Consider the following 23,320-nt stretch of genomic DNA (forward strand, 5'->3'; position numbering starts at 1 on the left):
GAGTGCCCTTAGCCTTAACGGCCGGACTCTCAGAGCGCACAGAGGTCCTGGGACTGTGATCACCGTGATCACTAGCGGACGACTGCACGCTGTCTTCTTTGTGCTCACTGGGCACTGGGCTGTGCCCTCCCACAGAGCCCGCAGGAGCATCATGAGTGCTCTCGGACTCGGCATCGTCCTCACTGCCCGAGTTGAACTCACGTTCTACGAACCGAGGGTTCGGACGATTGTCTGAAGACGAGGGCGACGGACTGCGGCGCCTGCTTGCGCGCTTGTCCGCAGCCGCGTCACCCGAGGATCCGATCGCCTCGGAGGCCACCTGAGTAGCCTCCTTAAGTGCAGAGCCTTTGCCGTGAGGCTTAGTGCTCTTGGCCTGCGCCTTACCGGCTGCAGCCTTGGAGCGTGTCTTAGCACCGCTCTTAGCAGTGCCACGAGGCATGTTAACGGTCGAAGTGGAGACCTTGACGAAGAGCGCACAGGCTGCTGCTCGAGGCTTTAACTGTAAAGTGAGCCTCCGCCGCGCTCGCGCGGCCGAGTCGATGGTTTTCGACTTTGAGAATGAGAGTTTGTGACGAACATCTCTTCATTCTGATTGGTCGGTAAACCGAACCTAAGTGGGGGAGGATGTAACGGGGTACGTAGCACTAAGTGTACCCTGGTTACATGAAGTGTGACACTTCACACTTCAGGAGTATGACATGTCATACTCCGGGATATTTGGTACAAGGTACCAAGGTCATTCAAAACCAACCATTGGTTAAATGACATTGCATTTCTATAGGTAACTGATAGTTTGTATTAACCTCAAACTTAACCTACCTATAAATATACTCAGTTTACAATCTACCTTATTTAGGTCACTTCGCTCTCTTTAATTAAAGAGGGGACCTGTGAACTGCCGTTCACTGAGAGTTTGTATACTCTCGGAAGATAACTTCCTCTAGCGCAAGGTGCTGTGTGACCCCGTCACAGAATTGGTGGTTACTTTTTAAGACTTCATCATTGGATAAAATCACATTAATCTTGCAATCTAATTGGTGGATTGGCTGAGTACAGTTCTTCATGGACGATGCATGGTAGGAATCTTGCGGATATTATACCATGCCATGAACATTCCATTGGCATGTGCTACTGTGGTGTAGAGCAGATTTGATGACCATACTCTCTGGAGGCCAGTGTTGGGGTTCTTTGAAACGCACTCTAACTTCACTGCCACCACCCTAAGATCCAACACCATTTCCAACGTCGCGAGGGACGGAGGAAACGAGGTAAAAGCCTTGAGCTTTGACATGATAAATGGGTTTTATTACGTTAGGGTCTTGCTACAATTGTTTTATCTCTCGACGCTCTAATCAAGCTCTAGCCAACCTTGTTAGGGTTTGCGTGAGGCGCCTTTAGCAATGCCGGTGCGTGTGGGGGCACGAGCAAACGGCGAAGATCTTCCGACGAGGCCTGCGTGGTGTCACCATGCGTCTCCCAGACACGAGACGCGATCAGTAAGCTCGAAATGGCGCCACCACTGCCTGGGTTCGACGATAAGACCGACAAGAACCTTGCTGCGTACTGCTTGGTCGTGTTACTCTCACCCATCTTGGACTTTGGAACGAGCGTGGACAGCAAGTTGAGTAGCGCTGCTGCCAGTTGTGAGCTCACGGCAGCCTTGGCAAACTCCGTGGCTGCCTGTGTGTGTCGCTTGAGGGGAATCATGTGCAAACAGAGCAGCAGCTGCATCTCTGTCGAGTCCCCGAGCCACACGTGCGGCAATAAGTTCGACAGACTCGCAGGGTCCATTCCCTTGACCAAATTGTCGATGCAGGCAGGAATTAGACATAGATTGCCGAGCAACTGCAGCGTCACACGAGCCAACTGACCCTCCGTCGAAGCTTCAGTGCGAGCGAGATTCTTGTACACCACCTGGAACGCGCTCTTGATAAACGGAGGGACCACAGTAGCCAGAGGGTCCACACACTTGCCACTGAACGAGAGCATGTGCACGCACTCCATGCAACGAAGCAGCAACAGTGGAGCATTCGCGAAGGAGAAACCTTGCGGTTGAGTCTCGTGGTCCAGCACGAATAGCAGGGTCAGCAGTCCATCTGCCTGCACAACTTGCACGTCCATATCGGGTGTGTACTGCAGTAAATTCCTGATAGCTGTAGCAATAGGAAGCAAACGTTGAAGCAGCACACTCTCCAGTGACTGAGGCTGCGCACGAACGCCCGAGATGTCGTAGGATAGCGCTGCCAACAGACCGTGCATCACATGTCCGCTAACTGTTCGGTTCTCCAGCTCGGCGGCGGCGGCAGCAGCAGCCTGGATCTCCTTCTTCGTGGTCGGCTTCGCCCTGAACATATCCACACGACTTCCATTGCTATTCACAGTTCCAGCAATCTGCGCGAGGATCCCATCCTTCGGGTTCTCATTGAAGAAGTTCACATAGATACCAGCCACACACAGCTCTTCTTTTTGTGCTGTGTACATGACGTAGCGCGGCAGCTCAAACACCTTGTGCACTTCCTCGTCGCTTTGATCCAGAGTTGTATGGAACTGGATGGCACGTTGAGCGAGACTGATCAACTCCTTCCGCATACGCTCAGTCCACATCACGTGAGGTTCTCGCACTTCAGTGGCCAGCACATCCAGCATTTTAAGCGGTCCCGCTCGGCGTAAGATGTCCACCAGTGGACGCGTAAACACTTGTTCGATTGTAGTCTGCATCCGCTTGACAAACACTGCGATCGATTCCTCCCTCGCGCTGGCTTCCAGGATCCTACCCAGCGCTTTTGCTGCTCCAATGCTGATACGTTGCATATCTCCATCGCTATCGTCATTGTTTGGCTGGTAGTGGAACAACAGGAGCGCCAAATACCACAAGATTCCATGCTCTGCCAGCTGCAGCAACAACACTTCCGCCATTTCTCCGGAGCTTCCAGCCATCTCGTACACGATCTGAAGCGACAGATCCGTCGCCAGCCGGTCGCCTTCTTGCGAGAGGAAACGTGTTAAGCACGGCAACAAGTCAATTGACTGTGCAGCTGCCGACACACGTCCATTGGGCTGATTCAAAACGTTCACGAGAGCTTCTAACACCCAGTGCGTCATCACGTTTGGCGCGCATCCATCGACAGAGCTGAGTGCTTCCTGGTTGTGGAAGAGCAACTGAAGCGAGTTGCAAAGCACGCGGAGTCCCAGGCCTGAGCTGCACTGATGCGCATTCTCGTCCGAGATCCCGACAGCCAAATTGATCACTCGAATGGCACTCCCAAAGGCCCTCACGAAGGTGGTTTTTGTCGTGATGGCGTTGGATACGTCGAAAAACGTCTTTGTCGGGCCGACGCGGTTGTCTTTGAGCTCCGTCGTACACCGCTCCAGAGCTTCCAGGATATACGAAAAGTTCTCCAAGACCGTGATAGTTGGCGAGTCCGGGAACCGACGTAGCAGCAACGCCGTGGCGTCCAGCAATTCAACTGCATCGGACACGGACAGGAGCTTTGTAGATTGGTCTTCACTAGCCTGAGCCCCACGAGCAGTTAGCAACAGTCCAGGATGCACCCAGCGCCGAATCGAGTCCAGTAAAGCGTGCAAGAATGCAGCTTCGTCGTTGATTGGCCATCCCGGGAAGTTTTTCTCATCAAGAAGGTTGTGTAGATAATACTGATAGCATTGCAGCGCGTGGACTTCCTTCGGGTACTGGATCAACGCAATGCAAGCCTTGTGCTCCGAGCCCTCGTTCTCCGTGATGTAGAACATGCCGTTGTCATCGGTGTGAAGCTCCATGAACTTCTCAATGTACGACACCATCTGGCTGCGCATATTCGCATTCCAGACCACTTCCGGGTTGTTAGCGTCCGAGAACAGAGCGGTAGCAAATCGTCGAGGTCCATGACGTAACAGCTGAGCCACCATCGACACGGGCAGCACTCGCACTAGCCAGCTCCTCAAGCAGATTCGTGTCAATGGATCTGGAGAGAAGACGCCTTTTTTGTTCTCTCCTTTTTGCTTGTCGTCGATCAGATGCGGAACGTCGAGGCCGGATTGGCGCAGATGGATGTGAGAGATAAGCCGCGCTGCGATCGACATTTCGTCCACGTCTTGAGAGAAACGAAGCAAGTAGTAAAATATGCCGGACGCATGAAGGTTCGGGATGATGGCCTCGTTGTGTCGAACGAGCAAGCGAATCAAGCCCAGACACTTCTTGAACACTATGCGATTCGGACAGTCCAGAAGTGCCACCAAAAACCGCAGAGTCTGATCTTCGCACAGTCGACGCTTGATGGAGCTGATGGGACTCACACCCGAGCCTTCAAAGTGCGTGAGTCGCCCATACTTCGGGAAACGAATGTCCTGATACATGTGTCCTTCTTCTTCCGCGGTGTGGCAATCAATGAGACGACTGAGCACGCTCAAACACGTCTGCATAATCATCGAGCCACTCATCGCACCGCAATGTTCGGCTACGACAGTCACACGACTAGGTTCCTCCTCGTGTACGCTTTCATCGTCTCGATGTGCGTAGGTTGGCGATACAGAGTGACTCGAGATAATAGAGCTCTCTGCACCAGACTCTTCCAGAGCATCGATCGTTCTCCTAGCGATATCCCTGTCGCTGTCATAATCTTCATCGCTCTCGTCGTACTCGCCCCTGTCGTCGTAGTCATCGTCGCCATCATCGACGTTATCGTTCTCTTCTTCCGACGCATCCAACTCTGCTTGAACGTCAGCTGCAGGCTCTACAATGTACTCCTTCTCCGCATCATTAGGCCCTTGAAGGACAACCAGCGGCTTCACTTCACGCAGCAAGTCCAACACCATTGTCACATTGTCTCCTTCACGCAAAAAGCGCGAGATGTTCAACGCGCTCGAGAGAACACGATCCAGGAACAACATGATGTTGCCACGCACAACCAGCGGCCAGCGTCGATCCTCGCCGTCTTTACTGATCATCATGCTTACTCGTAGAAAGTGGTTGAGGAAGACTAGCGACCCCAACTCGTTGAAGTGACGTTCGTAAAGCTGGATCATAACCTTCAACACCAGCAGACGAATGTCGGACTGGTCAACGTCATTAAGCGAATCTGCCGATGGATAGCGTTCTCCGTTCTGAAGCTTCTTTGTCGAAATGCTCCGGTCTTCAGCTAGCAGACGGTAATACAATAGCGTCATGAACTTCTCCGCACCTTCAATTTCTTCCACCAACACACCGCGATCGTCCAAAATGTTAGCGAGATAATACGGACCGACCTTCACCTCGCTCTCCAGACACTCGTAGTCGATAGAGAATTCGTTGCAGTTCCATGCCACGAACCACCGCGGCATGTTCTTGGCGCTTTTCTTTTTCTTCTTCGCCAACGCAGCGTTGCGAAAGTCCTCGTGTTGATCACTCGGTTTAGTGTCTGAGCTATCGCCAGGACGCATGATGCTGTTGGAGCGGGAGACAAGCCCGTTCTCGTCCGTGTAGTTATCATCGCTGTCATAGTTGTCGTCGTCTAGTCCGCCGTCACTCTCGAGGTCATCGGACGTGTCGGGCTTTAGCAGGAACGACAGCGGCATGAACCTGGCGAATCGATTGGACGAGGAGATCGTCCCCTTCATCATTTCGATCGCAAGTCGACTTTCGGAGCCATGCTGCAAGAACTCGAAGAGAAACGGAGCGAAGTTTGCGTGTTGCGGGTCGTGGCGAAGTCTGTTTGCTTGATACGCGTCCCATTCGGTCTCTGTATGGTCCGTTGCTAGCGGATCTGTGTAGAGATACCCCAGATACTTCAGTCGATACATGTCCAGCTCACTCATCTCTGTCTGGAGTTTTCGAATCAGCTCTTCCACAGCGTTGGGACCCCACACATGATCCTTCGTCGCGTAGGTTTTACTCAGTCGGTCAAAGAACTCGGGCAAGAGCACAGCATGCTTCACATTTCGCGCCAAGCGAGCGCGTGTGTTGATCCCGTAGCTCACTTTGCTACGTCCACTTTCCGTTGCATTGGTCATGTCGCGGCGATTCCCATTCTTGTGCGAGTTCCCATGGCCTTTAGCATGCAACTCGGGATTTGCAGTCGGTAGATGCCTTCCAAACTCGTCGTACTCCAGTTTGTTGGTCTTCTGGTCGTCCAGTAACGCGTGCGGAAAGATATTCCGGATAATGTACGACGAGCGCGGGTTCTCGTGGGTGAGTAGCGCCACCAACTGGGACGAGATTCGACGCTGAGCCTTGTCTTGGGTATACAGCGCCAAGTAAAGCTGCCACACAAGAGCTCCGTGCTTCCTTGCGAAGTCTTGAATTAGCTCCACAAGCTCAGTAGGCTGCTCCAAGATGTGTACTTTAACCAGAATCGAAGAGCACTTTGTGACCGAGAAACTCAGCGATCGATTGAATAAAAACAGCGCATGATGGCGAGAAAAATCGTCCACTCTCATTGCTCGAAGGAGATCTCTTGCCACTCGCTCGGGAGTCGCCTTCTTCCCACTGGACAAGCAAACCTCGAGCGTTTGTAGCACCATGACCAGGACCAGATAGTCCAATCCCAGTTGAGAATACGCCAGCGCATTCGCCATACTCCGTTCAGTGTTAGACATTGCCGCAACAGATGGGAAGCCGTGGTTTGATCCCGATTTTACCGACGTGGTGGAGTGCAGCGGTACACGACCCACTCGATTGGTCCTCGATAGATCGAACGCACGAGACACGTACATCCTGCTATGATACTTGGTAAATATTGCTCGACGATTGGCCGTTTCGGACTTCAAGCTGCGAGTTTCCGAGTAGTTCACCACCATATACTTGATCACACACGCTGCTGCGAAGCTCACTTCTTCCATGGGGGAATGAAGCAGCTCCATGATCACTTCGATGCTGTTTTTGTACTGCGAGCTCGGAATCTCCTCAAAGACTCCACGCGTGCACAGAAGACGCTGAATTGCCAGCAACAACTCCACTTGGAACTCTGTTGTCGGGATAGGTGCGTCAGTGTTGGACGGACTATTGAGTTGGGCCACAGAATACTCCTTGAAGTTCTCCAGCACCTTCATCAGACTCGCGAAAGCACGACGGTCACGTTGACGCAGACCTCCCAACGGAATGTTGCGGTTAAACTGGACCAGTTGATGGCTAATGAGCGACATGCTGTCGTTCGTCACGAGATTCGGGATGAAATTCAAGTTGACCAACTTCCGTAGCAAGATATCTTCCCATTCAGGATGCACTTCAGTGCCCCACGTTCCTTCCTTGCATGCAATCTTCGTCTCCTCCGTTGACCACGGCACATGCAGCTTGTTCATACGGCACATCTCGATCATGTTGCTCAGGAACAGACTCCGAGCCTCCTTCGGACTCAGCAGCGACGTCGATCCTGCCACATTCAGCCACTCCGGAACGTCGATATCTCCTGCGATGTCTCCGATCAGCTGACGAAGCTCCTTCTCATGCTGCGAGGACACCCGCGCCAGCCCAAGACTCACCTCCTTGTCACGTCGACTCACTGTGGAGCTTAGACAAATGTACCGTCGCGTCAATCCGTGCTTCAATTCCAGCGCGAACTTGCCACTCAAACCCTCGGAAGACTCATTGTCAGGGTCATCTTGAGACGACGACACGGACGGATACATCACCACGTTAAAGATGTCGTTCAAAGAGTGACTTGCCAGGGTTTTCCGCGTTACAGGGTCTCGTTCAATGATCGCCAGAGCCGTGAGACCAAGCAGGCGTAGCTGTAGCTTGTCCGACTTGTTCTTGCTGATCTTTAGCACCGGCATCTCGAATGTCACTGGTTGCGGGATATCCCGCGTCGAAGTTAGCGCGTCAAACTCGCAAGAGTCCGAAACTTCCTCCACGAACAGCGACACGCTGAGCCAGGAGCGCAAATTGTTGGCTATTGCCTGGATAAACGGCTCTCGACTGTCACACCAGTACCGATGCACTCGGTTGTTCTCAAAGTAGAGCACCAGTTCGTTCGAGTTTGTGTTAACGCGCTGGATCTTGACGATATCAATCAGTAGAATTGACGACAACGTGGTGCGTGTCTGTGGATCCAGACGGTCCAAGCTGGCGGCTCGTACAGCCAGCAGCACCTCCACTTTAACCGGATGGATGGCGATACTCCGCGTTGTACTGAGTTTCGTCATGGTAAAAGTCTTTCCGCAGAGTTGAAACAAACTGTCGAAATACATGCCGCTGCCGAGCAAGTTCGAGTTGCTGCCTCCAGGTCCTCCCGAGCCTGAGGCCCAGCTGTTGTCGCTTGTGCCTACACTGGCGCCCACTGCACTCAAAGCATCGGCAGTGGCAGCTTCGATCTCGTCTTTTCTAAAGGAAGAAGCGCGTTCTCTTAGCTGATAGTAAGCGGACAGCAGCTGCTGTCTGCATCTGCATGTGTACGTTTCCTTGAGGTTTTTACCAATGAAGATGGTGAAGGCGCGGTCGCCGTTGTGTCCGCCACTGTCTGAGGCGATAGTGATCTCCTTAATGTTGTCAAAGGCGTAACGCTCCTTCACTTCGTCTGAGTATGGGTCTACAATAGTCAAGTGGTTGCTGCTGAGCACCAACAGCCTCTTGGCGGAGCGTAGGAAACCCACGCGGGTCACAAAGAAACGTGCTGCATATATGACGCCAGCGTAGCGGTTCACTGGCACTTCGATGCCCTCCATGTCGTCCTCGTCATCGTCGTTGTCCGCTGCGCCGCTTGGGGTCGGTAGAGCTCCGTAGAAGGAGCTGGCGCGTGGCTCCACCTCGAAACCCGTAGTCTCCGGCCCACGCGGAACAAAGCGCTCGTCCAGAGACACGGCATCGTGTCCGAAAGCTACTGGATCCAGCTTCTGCTTAAGCTGCTGCAGCTCCGCGTCGCCGCTGTCGTCGCCGCGGGGCAGCGCCATGGATGCGGACTTGAAGGGGGAATGGGCTTTGCTAACTATCTGATTTTCTTCTAGACGTCAGTAATCGGAGTGGTTGGGGTGATAATTCAGGGTGGGGAGATGATGATTGGAAGAATACATGGAGATATTCCGTTAGATTGCGAGACTTAATAATCATAGTGGGTAGGGGATTTCCGATCTTTTGTTGGATTGGTTGAAGATTAAAAATGAAGTGTCGGTTAACTACCAATCATCTGGTAAGTCGTGCCAGCCATCCGTTCCATAATCTAGCCGTTGCCGACGATCGTTTGACCAGCTCATTTCAGGTTTCGCTCACAACAGACCATGACGCTGTATTTCGCATATATTGCTGTCTCCAATGACCGCGTAAGCCAGTGACGATTTTGCACCAAACGGACCAATTCATGTCGATTGCAACTTTTTCGGGTACCAGCTGAGGCTTCGCTTTAATTCTACGTGTTTGACGTCGTGCTCTGCTCGTCCAGAGCAGGTGTGAGCGCGACTGTGTGAATAGGACTTCTGTAGATTGAGGCTGGGTCGGTGGCTCTCTGCTGATGCTTTTCAAACAAGCGTATGTCTGACTTGTATGAGGACAACCTGTTTCTCTGAAGAATACACCACCCCCGCTGTAGGAAATTAGACGCATCAACTTAGACAGGAATAGTGTAAATTTGCTGCATGGATCGAGTGATGATCGTTTATCTGGTTACGGACCTCGCACTAGTGTGAGCTGACGAAACACAAACATAAAGACTACGATGATCTGACGAATTCCTTGCAACAACTGAAGCTCTCTCCATGGTGAGGCCGTGTCTATATGATTACAGCGTCTCGCTGTTTGGCACGTACAACTTGCCTTTCGTACTTAATGTGAAGAAATCGCTCATACACATAATCGGTATTGTTAGATCGCGATGGTCGTGAAGGTGGGCGTGGCCGACCCGGAGCTCACGTCCGTGGCGCTGTACACGCCGTTGCCATGGCCCATGCGGCTCGATCTGTTGCCATTCACCTTCCTATACGTTACCGCCGTGTATCTGTACGCAATACGCCCCGATGACGACGTGGTCCCGTGGGTTTTCGGCGCATTCGGCGTCTTCTGGCACGCTCTAGCGCTGCTGAGTGCTGAGTGGAGCGTGGACGTGCGTTGCTGGATGACGTGTACAAAGCTAACGGCTGTAGTGGAGGATGAGCGCCTCAAGATGCTCGTTAAAGTGGAGCCGTCTCTCGCTATGCTGCCCAAGGAGCTCTGTGACTGCCAGTTGGTGTCCACGGACAAAATGAAGGACACCAAGAGGCCGACGCTCTGGTTCTCGTTCCAGAACCTCAAGTTCTGTTTGTACGAAGACGTGGAGACCATCAATCGCAGCGGTGAGGCTCAGTTCCGTCGTCTGGACTTCCCCTCCAAAGGCAGTCTCGAGTTCTATCTGAAGAGCGAAGGTGTGAAGTCCAAGGAGGAGCTGCAACAGGCCAAACACAAGTGGGGCAGGAACGACTTTGAACTGCCCGTGCCCAAGTTCGCTGAGCTACTCAAAGAGCAGCTCGTGGCTCCGTTCTTCGTGTTCCAGTTCTTCTGCATGTTGCTCTGGTGTCTCGATGAGTACATGTACTACTCGCTTATGACGCTTCTCATGCTCGTCATCTTCGAGTGCACAGTCGTCAAGCAACGCCAGCAAAACATGAGCACTCTGCTGCACATGCGACGTGCTCCTCAGCCGTGTCTCGTCTATCGACAGAGTAAGTGGACTCAGGTCTCAAGCGACGACCTGGTTCCCGGTGACATCTGCTCTGTTGGCCACAATGAGCGCGACACTGTCGTCCCGTGCGACTTGCTACTGCTGCGCGGGAACTGCGTCGTCAACGAGTCCATGCTGTCTGGTGAGTCCCTCCCATTGCGCAAAGAAGCTGTCGGGGCTTCCATCGTGAATGACGAGGCAAAGCTGAAGAATCTTGAGGTTGATGACGGCTCGAGTATGAAACACAAACGCCACGTTCTTTATGGAGGCACCAAGGTTCTTCAGCACTCGAGTCCCTCTTCCAAGGACTCGCTGCGAGTGTCTACTGCTCCCGACGGAGGCTGCGTGGGATTCGTGCTTAGGACTGGATTCGGCACGACTCAAGGCAGTTTGATGCGCACGATTCTGTACTCGTCGCAACGTGTCACTGCGAACAACTCGGAAGCGATGTGGTTTATCGCTCTGCTGCTGAACTTTGCCGTGGCTGCAGCCGCCTTCGTGCTCTCTCAAGGCATCAACGACCCGACGCGCAACCAGTTCAAGCTCTTCCTGCACTGCATTATGATTATCACGTCAGTCGTGCCGCCCGAATTGCCCATGGAATTGTCGTTAGCGGTGACCAACTCACTGATCGCTTTGACACGGAGTAATATCTTCTGCACCGAGCCATTTCGCATCCCTTTCGCTGGTCGAATCGATGTCTGCTGCTTCGACAAGACTGGTACACTAACCAGTGACGAGCTGAAGCTGCATGGCGTTGCAGGGCTGGAAGCCCACGTGGAGCCTGACAAGTACAGAGGGAAACGTGGTGGAGAGCTCGACATCATCGCCCCTGAGCAGCTTCCTCTCGATACGGAGCTGGTTCTAGCAGGATGCCAGTCATTAGTCTTGCTGAATGGCCAAGTAGCTGGCGATCCGCTTGAGATGACTGCTGTTCGGAGCATTAATTGGTGCTTGACAGGCCACGAAGGCAGAGCGGAGAGCCTTCCGAGCGTCCAGCCATCGTTTTACTCGGATCGTCGAGGTGAAATCCAGGCGGTTGACATCCTCCACAGCTTTGCTTTCTCCTCCGAGCTCAAGCGCATGACTACCGTCGTGTGTGTGCGGAAAGCTGACAATGACGAGCAAGACGAGCAACGTGTGCTTACGAAAGGCGCGCCTGAGGTACTCGAGTCCATCTTTATCAACAAACCTTCGTATTATCGCCGTGTGTACCGCCATTACGCGTCTAAAGGATGCCGCGTCTTGGCTTTAGGCTTCCGAGTACTGGCTGGAGAGGCTTCAGCGGGTGAACTGCGTCGCAAACCGCGTGACGAACTGGAGAGTGAGCTGACATTTGCGGGTTTCCTGGTGCTTGATTGCCCACTGAAGGACGACACAAAGCGGACTATCCGGGAGCTGATGATCTCCAAGCACAAGGTTACTATGGTTACGGGGGATAACCCTCTCACAGCGTGTGATGTAGCGCGTCAAGTGGGGATCAACGCGGGGTATTCGAGGCAGCCGCTAGTGTTGACGCCTAATGCGGAGTCTGGATCTGTGGAGTGGAAGTCAATCGACGACGGCTCGCCAGATATCGAGGAGGAAACGATCCTTTTCAACGTGGATGAGGTGGAGAAAATGCAGATCCAGTATGATCTGTGTGTAACGGGAGAAGCTCTGGCAACGCTTTACAAGCAGCAAGAGGATAAGTGCGACGACAAGGCGGCTGCTCTGGAAGGTTTCCTTTCTGTGCTTGAGAAGATGTGTCTGTGCGCCACGGTGTTTGCTCGCACGTCACCTCAGCAGAAGGAACATCTCATCATGGCAATGAATCGGTGTGGAAAGACGACAGCCATGTGCGGAGACGGCACGAACGATGTGGGTGCCTTGAAGCAAGCGCACATTGGTATCTCAATCGTGAACTCGTCCAGCACGGAGACTACGCCTCATGTTGTGGAGTCTGGAAGAGGCTCTGGTAGTGCAGGTCAGGGCGGTCTTCGGAATCGACGACAAGCTGGACGTAGAGGACGTTCGGTGGAAGAGCTGCAGCAGTCTTTGTCAAGCAATGATGAGGCTCAGATTGTGCGACTAGGAGACGCCTCCATTGCATCGCCGTTTACATCGAAGAGCTCAAGTATCCGTGTGATCAAGAAGCTGATTCGCCAGGGACGATGCACACTGGCCACTACCATCCAGATGTACAAGATCCTGGGAATCAATTGTCTTATCACGGCCTATTACTTGAGCTCTCTCTTCATCCATGGAGTCAAGAACGGTGATCAACAGCTCACTATATCGGGGGTACGTGTGCTTGTTGTATGTGACCCTGAACTAGCACTAACAAAGGCTTGAATGTTGTGTGCAGCTGTCGATCGCCATGTTCTTTCTGTTTCTATCACGAGCAAAACCCGCGCGTAAGCTCTCACACCAGCGTCCTCCGTCCGGGGTGTTCTGCATGTCAGTGATGGTGTCAATCTTTGGCCAGTTTGTGATTCATCTGGCTTTCCTGGCCGCTGCTCTCCACGTCGCCCAACCTTTTATCGAGCCGGGGGACCCAGGGATGCATCCGGATGGGAATTTCACCCCGAATGTGGTCAACAGCATCATGTTCCTCATGGCGTCGATCATGCAAGTGAACACCTTCGTGGCCAACTACAGGGGACAACCGTTTATGGAAGGATTCTGGGAGAATAAGCTGTTTTGTCGCAGCGCGCTTGTCAATTACGCTGTGCTGGCTGCGATTATCGCAGAGGTTTTCACGCCTATCAACGCTATGCTGGAGCTGGTGGCGATGCCGAACCAAGAGGTACGTCCTGCTGGTGTTCGCCGGTAGTTGGAACACTTGGATACTGACTGACAAGGATTTATGATTTCAGACGCAACTCGTCGTTGCAGCTCTAATGGCAGGTGATACGATCGTGACTTTGGCATTCGAGTATGCCGTTCAGATGATAGTTTTCGTTTCGGCATAACTTTGAACACGCTCTGCCACCAAAGTAGAACGTTTGCAGTTTTTCTGTCATCTTGAATTGTACAGTCCATTTTCATTGCATTGTGGTAGTTTCCGCTTTGCTGGGAATGCTACACCTTTGCCAGGCCAAGATGGTGCTACTCCACTTCAAACCGGATTTTTTTAAAAAAAATGAAAACAAAAATTTGATTACGAAAAAGTAGCACTAAAAAGGAAATTCAAAGTGGCGAAAACGCAGAGCAAAGTGGTCCGAGCTGCAGCTAGGTGCCGTACTGCATGTCTTCCATGCGCTCCGCGGCAGCAACGGAATGCTGGCAATGCAGTGTCAACCTGTTAGCAAGGTGCGTGTCGATACATCCGATGCGGCGTCTCGCCGCGCGTTCCAGTTTCTCCATCCGAGCAGCCGCAACCGTCCCGCGAGGATGCTCCACAACCAGCCCTTTACGGGGCAAGGCAAGGTCGGCCTTGATCTTGGCCTTAAAAGCACTAAAACACCCTGTAGCACCAGTTCAAAAGTCGGTTAGTATGCCATTTAAAAAAATATTGTAATACAGTATACTGCGTACCTTGAATGGGGTTATATTGAAGAGTACGGAGCCAGCCGTACAAGTACCAAGTCGGCTCGTTCAGCGACGTGTGCTTCCGTTTGCTTCCACAAATCGACGTGATGTGGTGGCGGGGATTCCGTTGTGGGCGGCCACAAGCGTCCAGTCACCGCCGACACGGAGGCAGTCGAGGACACGAGCTCTGGCAAATGCGAGGTGCGGGGCTCTGGGCATCTTGGGGTAGGTAGAGGCTTGGCTTGGTTGAGGGCTTGGTAAAAGATTGATAAGAGAGAGCGAGGAATGGCAATGAAGTGCTCGCGCACACGCTCAGGAGGGTTGATCCGCTTTGAACTGCGAATAAACCACTTTGAAGTACGGAGTGCGTTTACTCGACATATTTGTGAAGTGACATAAACTCTAATGTAAAAATTGAGAATAATTTTTAAAAAGGTTTAGTTACTTCACCACTTTGAAGTGGAGTAGCACCATCTTGACCTGGCAAAGGTGTAGTGTGCTATTGCTTGCAAGTTTAGAAGTGAGCTTCCTTTGGCTAGACTCCTATCGCTGTGTTCACTAGACTACCTACTCGTATTGTAGCCAACCGTCTTGAAACAGCCTTGAGCGTCGAGCACCAATAATGCAGTAGCTGCAACTTGATAGGCATGATGTCCTTCGAGATGGTGTTCTTGATTCCAGATAGTCTGCATGCCATTACTGCATGCCACGCAAATACCTACACTGCCCTCCAAGAACACCATGCCACCGCAGCTGAAATATGTAGAAATGAATAAAGGAAATTTCGCCGCACGATTGGAATCCATGGATACAATCCAGTCACCATCTGATAGAAATCAGTCACGTATCCAAAATCGACAGTCCACCCATGAGACGGGACCACTGTTACCGGTCAAGTTGCACTTCAACACGTTGCAGTTGCCCCATATTTCGGCCCACACGCATCCTTAAGTGCTGATACTTTGCTGAATTGAAGAAACAGCTTGTGCAAGCTCATTGTCACCAGTTTCAGCGACGTATGCGGCCGCACGGTCCGGTAAATCACCAAATAGTGACTGCAACGGCTCTCAAGAGTCCTCCTCGTCCTGTAAGCCAGCCCAGGATACGAGTAGCTGCCAGGATTGCTGGAATTTGCGATGCTTCTTAATCTTTTCGACGCCAAGAACCATTCCTTGGTTTCCGACGTGTGCAAGTAGCGCTTCACTGATTCCAAGATTGCCGTCGCGGTAGAACTTCAAGCGGGATCCATGCACCATATAGCGCTGGTTATTTAGCAAGTGGCGGATCATGTATGAGTGTGGGTGCTCCTCCACAACTTCAAATGGGCCCACCCAGCGAGCCAACAGCTTGTTGACTGAAAGTCGAGAGTCAATTCGAGACCAACAACACAAAATCGCCGGTAGTGAAGTTGCATGGCACTCCATTAGAGCGGTTCATATTCTGCAGGCGGCGACGCTCGCGAATGTCTTCTACCCCCTGTGCATCTCTTGGAGGCTGTGCTGCATTTTCTCCACCATATCCGTAGGAATATCCGCGGGCTCGGTAATTACCACGGTCTTGCCATTGCGCTCAGCTAGCACTGCCTCAAAAGGCGAGGGTCGAGGCAATGCAGTGAAGAGTTCACCGGGCGATCTGTTGCCTAGTGATGCTACAGGAGTGTGGTTGAGGATACCTTGTACTGTTGGCACAAGGTACTCCCACTCATGTATGTCCAACTTCATCTCCATCAGTAAAACTCGTAGGACCTGGAGAATATCGCGATTGAGGCGCTCAATAGTGCCGTTGATCCATGGTGCATATGCTAAAACGAGATCTTGTTCAATGCCAAGTTGTCTGCACAACAGTCGTACAACTTCGTTCTTGAAGTGACTTCCTTGATCCGAAATTAGAATCTGTGGTGGGCCGAAAAACTTTGCCCAATCCACCAATCCACTAGTAGCTACTGCACTTGTAGGTGAGTCACAGGCTACGAGCTCGCAGAAATGTGTAAGTCCATCCTTCAGGACAAGTCGATATCTGCATTTGCCCACACTGTCGCCAAGATACAGAAAATCCCAATGCAACATCTCATTCCGCTTGGTTGCATTGTATGTTGGCCCCCATGGTCGTGATATCACGTTGCCACCCTTCACGTGTTTGCACAGTAGGCAACGCTATAGAAACTGTCGGCAGTGCTGCTCCAAACTACCGATCAAGAAAATGCTCTTGATGGTTGTCAGCATGGCGTCCAGGCCACGGTGGCCTTGGCTTCCACAGTGAGCTACGATTAGGATGCGCTGCCGTAGTTCTTTAGCCGAGTCTGGGATCCAGAATCTGCCCTCAACAGACATTATATCATCGTCGTCAACGTCTACGACTTCTGGTGCACTTCGCTTGTTTCTCTGCTGCAGTTGCTTCAACTCGTCCAGCGTAGGAAAAACAAAATCACCTTGCCGCGGTCTAAGCTCGTCAAGCTGGTTGTTGGTTGCATCTTCAATGCGTTGTTGGTTACGAGTCATGAACTTGCACTTCACGTGTAACCCCACCTCTACCGAAGACGAGGAACCCCAGCGAGACAAAGGTCTGCCCAGACGCTAGCTTCGCCATCGATATGCTCAATACAGTACGGCAGGCCGGTGAGAGACAAAGCCCACCGCTGAAGCTTCCCCCGGATGTGACGTTTGACTTCGTGCGTCGGTGAGAACACGTACAACAAGTTTTTGTGGTCGCAAAAGAGTCGAAATCCAGTCGGGCGGATGAGAAGATGGCCGAGGTTGCGTGCAGCCCAAATGATAGGGTAGGCTTCCTTCTCAATAACGCTCCACCGGCGTTCGGTCGTATCGAATATTCCACTCTTACATACCAGCAACTGGTGGTGCTGTTCGTGTGCCGGCAGGTCAGAGTCCCAAGTGTCCACCTGTGTCACAACGAGACCCCATCCAAGGTCACTCGCATCCGTAAACACGGAGACTATGGTCGAGGACTACGGGAAATGCAGCAGTTGTGACGAACCAAGAAGGTTCTTTGCCGTCGCGAACATACCTTCCTCGTCGGACGTCCACGTCAAGGCAACACCGGCTGCCAGCTTCTTAGTGCGTCCACTGACGCTCAGTATTGCCTCCAGTTTGTCGTGTAGTGGACGCATGACCCGGGCGAAATCCACGAGAGTATCCCTCATCCACCCTGCAGCACATAGGAATTGCTGTAGATCAGCAGCCGTAGCTGGCAGTGGAAGCGCCCGAAGAGCGCTGATACGCTCTGGGTCGTGGCGGATACCGGCGCCACTGAATACACGTCCACACCATCGGATCTCCTTTTTGAACAGACAGCTTTTACTCACACTGAGTTTCAAACGGTGGACACGACAGAGCTAAACAAAACTGACGTAGTGCTGTGATAAATGTTGCTGGGTCCTTTGCGTAGACTAGAATGTCGTCGATCCATACCAGCAGGTGGGCATACAACATCTCAGCGAACACAGTCTGCATCTCATTCTGAAAGTGTGTGGCTGAGTCACTTGCCCCTTGCGGAACGCGTCCTGGTGTCCAAACAGTATCGGTAGTAACGAAACTCATCAACTCTTGGCTATCAGGATGGAGAGGGAGCTGCCAAAATCCCTTTGGCATATCGAAATCCGCAAAACCGTACGCTTCCTCAGCTTCGCTCGCTGATCCGTCACATCCTCTGCCGATCCTGCTATCGGCACAGTAGGTGAATTAACCGGACGATAATCGATCGTCATCCGGAACTCACCGGGTACTTTGGGTTTGGCCACAGGTACTGCTGCACAGGCCCAGTGGCTCTGGTTGTTCTGCCGGATAACCCCCATCAGCTCTAGCCGCTTCGTATACTCCCGAAGGAAATTGCGCTGTGCCGGAGCATATCGGCGCGAGCGGGCACGGAAGGGTTTAGCTCCTTCAACAAGCTTGATTCGCAGTGGTGCAATGTCAGCAGGAGGATCGGCTCCAAGATCAATCCTAAAGATGTCTTCGTACGCCAATAATGTCTCGGAGGAACGACATGTATCCCTGGTCGAAACCGCTGTTGCCGGCTGCAACCACCATGTCTTCAAGCTTCTCACGAATGTCAGCGACAGACAGATCCGCATCTGGACATTCCTCTTCTTCAAACGGGTCGACATCTTCCGGAAGAGCACTACCGGCAAGTTGTTCTAGTTGATGGTTGACATCAATACCCAGTGATACTAATGTATCGTTGCCAAGGAGGAAATCGGACTCATTTCCTTCCATTACCAGACATGTGACCTCTTGCAGGCGGACAGTGCCGGTGGCGGTCTGAAGAACGATGTTGAGCGTCACGGAGTCGCGACAGACCACCGTTGACCCCCCTGCTACTATTGCATCAACCGGTGTCGGTAATGGTTGTACCTTTACACCACTCCCCAGAGCTACCAACTCTTCAACCGCAGTACGTGGTATTACCGTCGAGTCGGAACCAGAGTCGGCGCAATATGCTAATACAATCAACTCATTCACCATGACTTCGCCTGGTTGGGGTGCAGTGCGAACCATCTTCACACGTGACCTGTCCTTCACTTCTTTCATTCTGTCCACTGCTCGACTTTTATCTTCAGCCGTCGCAGTCGGACAGTCCCGAAGCCAGTGAGAGCCTTGGCAGTGCCAGCAACCAGTCTTCGGAGGCGTTGAGTCCGTTCGTTGAGGTTGTGCAGTATTCGGCTTCATATTGAAACGCTGGGCTCCATTGACCCGTTGCTCTGCTCTGCCAGGCCTGGTCTTCGGCTCGACCTGACTGGATTTGCGGCTGGAGGCAGAATTTACCTTCTGCTCCATCGCCAGCAAATGATACTTGTGCTGTGCCCTTGCCTTCTCCTTAATGATATTGAAGAGCATGAAATCGTTTTTCTTGGCCTCTCTACATTCGTACTTGCAGTGATGTGGTGTAGTGATTTCTCCGTGGTTGCGGATTATCACCCGTCGACAAAGACGTGACACCGCCCAAGATGTTCAAGCGACGAACCCTCGGTCAGGTGATGTACGGAGACGCCAAGGTGCCAGGGACTCGACGGCGTCACCTCCGAACGTTCAACGAGTATTGGATACGGGCATATGTCACTGAATCCAGGCTGTCCTTATTATTAATAATGGACTGGCCGGATTCGCATTCAGCGGACCATCTACGGTACGAACCCTCAGTGGCGGTTGGGATGAGTTCGCAGAAGACTCAGCGATCCTTGGAAGGCACTTTCACCGTCTGGGACAGGGCGCGGACCGTTAAAGATGCTCATGCGACAGTGCAGACGACGCTTGGCATGCAAGAAGATCCATAACGGATCATTGTTCACTTGATATTTGTATACTTGATTAGGACTTCTTATTAGGAATAGACCCGAAAGGGTAAGCTTAAATACAGAACAGAATTTCCACTCAAGCACACAGAGCGACGTCCGGCTTCAAGGTAAGCGTCAGGTCAAGCTTGTTTGAGTGTGTTATGCCTGTCGGTGAACTCGAAGCTCTGTAGCGAGGGTTCATCCGGCAAGGCCAAGAGACTTTGTGTATTGGCCGATTATTATCGGGAGGTTTTACGTGACGGCTTATTGTTGCCTATTTGCACGACTGGGAGTGCTTGAATTGCCTCCCTTTTATTTCTTCCAGCCGAGTGTTGAACACTCGGTGATCTCGTAAAAGGCTTACCCGTGCCTGGTACCCTTCCGCTATTGGGACCACGAGGATTCAAAACACCTGCTAGCTTTGCTCGTGCTAGTAGCGTGTTCTTATTTTACTGGTTGGCCTATATAAGTAGTTTACAAGGTCCAGTTTGTCCCGGTGCAAGGGCAGAACTGGGGTCTTCAGGTCCGCCCGAACGATCGTTTACTATCCTAGTAGACGTATTGTTGTGGGAACATCCTAACTACATCTGTAGCTTGAGTTCACGTGGGATTTCCAACACCACAGTGACGTCTAACATCGTCACGGACCATTCTCGGTTCGAGGTTGTCGATCAAAATACTGCAGCGCATTTTCATACGTTCGGCAAATCCCTGTGCTTCAGGGTTTCCGACACCGAGAATCTTCTCCAGCCCATTATTCTCTATAATGGTGGCGAAATCTCGATAATACGTCAGCACCCGAGCGTCAATATCATCCTCAGCGAGGTTGATCTTCAACTTCCTCTTGAAGAGCTCGTCAAGATCAGGTATTTGCTCATTCTTCACGGTGCCGATACGTTGGTTGATCAGTATGAGGATCTCCTCATTACTAACGTCGTCAACTGCCTTCCGCAGCTCGTAGAGACAGATCACCTCCAGCAACTTCCGGTGAATCGACGATTTTACGGGCTTCATCGCAGTCTCGGGTCGCTCCTTGCTCTCGAGACAACGCTGTCAGATGGTCTCTTCGTACTGGTCACGTGCTTGCTTCCACTTGACCAACGCGTTGTGGCTCCAATCTTCAAGCCAAGGTGCCTTGATAAACTCGAAAACTGGTTGGTGCGCCGAATGCATCACCGCGTCGCCATCCGCTTCATATTGCTGTGCGCTGCTTGCCATGCTAGCGGTCCCTGAGGACTAAAGTATACTTTGTGGTAGTTTTCGCTTTGCTGGGAATGCTAGTGTGCTATTGCTTGCAAGTTTAGAAGTGAGCTTCCTTTGGCTAGACTCCTATCGCTGTGTCCACTAGATTACCTACTCGTATTGTAGGCAACCGTCTTGAAACAGCCTTGAGCGTCGAGCACCAATAATGCAGTAGCTGCAACTTGATAGGCATGATGTCCTTCGAGATGGTGTTCTTGATTCCAGATAGTATGCATGCCATTACTGCATGCCACGCAAATACCTACAGCATCCTACTTAATATCATCATATGATTCTGGAGGTTCGAACCTCATGTCAGGTTTGAACAAGCAAAATGATACTTACGAGCCTAAGTACGAATCGCGATTGAAGCACTCTAAACGAAAGCAAGGCATCTCCTCTACCTCTTGAGCCCTTCTAAGCTACACATGCTTCAAACTGAAGAAGTTGCGGTCGCTCAAAAAATTTATCTCCATTAATGGGCCCTCGAAATGACGATACATTTAGGAGTGTTGTGAGCTCAATATTTTTTTCAGTTTTATGAGATTTAAGTGTTATTTAAAAGCCCTTGTCAAAATCAATTGAATAAGGGTAGTTTTACAGGTTTTTATAGAAGTTTACACCTAATGTATCAGCTCCGGTTAGGTGCGAAAATCAATTGGCCAACTGCAAGCTCGATTATTTCGATAACTCTACAGTTCGTTAGTATCATTTTGTTTGACGCTGTCTCATACGCGTACCATGTTTGTATTATGTGAGACCTGAGTGAAAATTCACTGCCTACATGTAGACCGTCCGGCACCACGAGCAACCATGCCCGCGATTGTCCCTAGTATAATTTCGTGACTGTCCATCGGCAGCGACAGTTTGAAGAATAATAACTCTCAAGGGGCGACTACACTTCTTTTCTCTCTTTTCTCGGTGGGGTATGTTAGTGTCAATTACCCTAGCCTAGTGGCTACACACGACTGCCTATTTTCTAAAAGACATACGCTTCTGTCCATCTGTCCTGTAGGACGAACACCTCATTTCGTCTGCCGTCTTCGACGAGCAGAGCACGTCGGACCCAGTGCCCCTTCAGAACTGCCCACCCCGGAGTCTTAAGACATTTTTGCTGTGAGTGGAGCTCACAGCCAACTTTTTTTTTATCAGTGAGCGTTACTCCACGAGCGTAATGGCGTTTGAGTAAGGGCTTCACATCTTGACGATTGTATGACTAGGTGCCTCGGCGGTCACTCCGCGAGCTAAAGGGTTGCTTCGTGCGTTGTGGCGTCTGGTCCGCGCACTTCAGCGACATGTTTGCTCGGAGTCTTGGGTGTCCTACCACGGGCTGTAGTGGGTCGTCATGCGAGGGGACGTCTGTCCTCCTGCCCACCGGTTGCCCTCCACGCCCTTCCACGTGAAACAATACCTTGACTTTCTAAAGGGGACAACCACCCGATGGAGTGTAAAAGCGCAAGACTGAAGGTATTTTGTAGAGCGTAATCGTGGTGAAGCAAAAAGAGCCTGAAGAACAGAAGTGGAAGGAGAAAGAGGGTTATCGAGTTCAAGGTTAGGAAGCTGGGCCTGGAGACTGGGGGGAAGGGTACTGGAGAAAAGCGCGTATCCTCCATGCTTTCTCGAGCGCAAAGCAAGCTTCAGCAAAGGGCACTGGTCGATCACCACTTGGAGACCTGGATATGCTTATCACATAGAGACTTACACAGTATACTATATGAGAAACAAGTCAAGCCGTCGCCGAGATTAATGACTTTGAGATTGTCAGTAGCTGAGCCATTGCAGCGGTAGCTGGTCAAAGTGCAATCGCTCTGGTGAAGAACGCTGCATTTGACGCGATGGAGGATACTCGAATTGTATGTCAAGAGCAACACGGCTTCAAAGCGCAGAAAACTGGAACAACTTAAGCTCACTGCTCACCGAGCAGTTAGAATCGGATTGTGATATGGCTGCAATCTGCACTGGATTCAGCTGAAACGTGTATTAAAGCAGTTGTTTATTCCACTTCACGAAAACAAGGCCAATTTTAAGCACTAAGGGATATAGCACCATAGAGTCTGGTGAATGTATGACAATACCTAACGGTCTGTTTATGTATCGACTGCTAGTTGTACTTGACCTACTGTGTGCCCCCTACTTCGACGCACACGTTAGCACACGAGGCCTATGGTGTGTCTCACTTAGATTAACTATTATTGCGTCGAAAAGTAAAGATTTACTTAAATAAAGGAAAGCAAAGCCGATTTACCGTCAAATTAAGAAATGTTTATTCGTAGATAGCGAGCCCGCAGCGGGGCTGCCGTAGCTTTAGCGTCAGAGGAAGACGTTCGACTCAAAGAGTCTCTAATACTAAGTTCCTTATCCAAAGGACACTTACAGCCCAAGACCAGGGCTCAAAGTTAACACCTTAACTTTTATGCTTCAAAACCAGAAGTGTTTTATTTACTATTATTGCGGCCAAGCCGCCTAGGGGTAAATGTATCTGTTTAACTATCTAGCATAGTTAAACCTAATCAAATGCATAACGTGTGGCTTTCGGCCAACGTACTGAGAGACCTTGTTAACTCTCCAACTTATGTACTGAGAGTTTGTTAACTCTCCGGGTACTTCGTACCCCTGTGTGTTCCACACCATGTAACCCCGTTACACTCTCCCCCACTAAGATGAGAACATTCCGTTCTCGAAA

At 51.4% G+C, this 23,320-nt stretch overlaps 3 protein-coding genes across 3 annotated transcripts; 1 reads left to right on the plus strand and 2 right to left on the minus strand.

Annotated features, from left to right (window-relative positions):
- Nucleotides 1–1,084: 1,084 nt before the first annotated feature.
- On the minus strand, nucleotides 1,085–8,859 carry PITG_08031 (uncharacterized protein; the record flags this gene model as incomplete). The annotated part of the gene is made up of 2 exons (XM_002904176.1): nucleotides 1,085–4,585; nucleotides 4,697–8,859. 2 exons carry the CDS (start codon nucleotides 8,857–8,859, stop codon nucleotides 1,360–1,362), a joined length of 7,389 nt encoding a protein of 2,462 aa, XP_002904222.1.
- Nucleotides 8,860–9,657: 798 nt separating this feature from the next.
- On the plus strand, nucleotides 9,658–13,549 carry PITG_08032 (P-type ATPase (P-ATPase) Superfamily; the record flags this gene model as incomplete). Its single annotated transcript, XM_002904177.1, has 4 exons — nucleotides 9,658–9,660; nucleotides 9,768–12,878; nucleotides 12,943–13,383; nucleotides 13,454–13,549. The coding sequence occupies 4 exons, from the start codon at nucleotides 9,658–9,660 to the stop codon at nucleotides 13,547–13,549; spliced, it is 3,651 nt and encodes a 1,216-aa protein (XP_002904223.1).
- A 4,515-nt stretch (nucleotides 13,550–18,064) lies between these two features.
- PITG_08034 (uncharacterized protein) lies at nucleotides 18,065–18,958 on the minus strand (the record flags this gene model as incomplete). Its single annotated transcript, XM_002904178.1, has 2 exons — nucleotides 18,065–18,799; nucleotides 18,887–18,958. 2 exons carry the CDS (start codon nucleotides 18,956–18,958, stop codon nucleotides 18,065–18,067), a joined length of 807 nt encoding a protein of 268 aa, XP_002904224.1.
- Between the last annotated feature and the right edge of the window lie 4,362 nt (nucleotides 18,959–23,320).

Source organism: Phytophthora infestans, genomic scaffold (genome assembly GCF_000142945.1).
Source record: "Phytophthora infestans T30-4 supercont1.12 genomic scaffold, whole genome shotgun sequence".
Taxonomy (NCBI): Eukaryota; Oomycota; class Peronosporomycetes; order Peronosporales; family Peronosporaceae; genus Phytophthora; species Phytophthora infestans.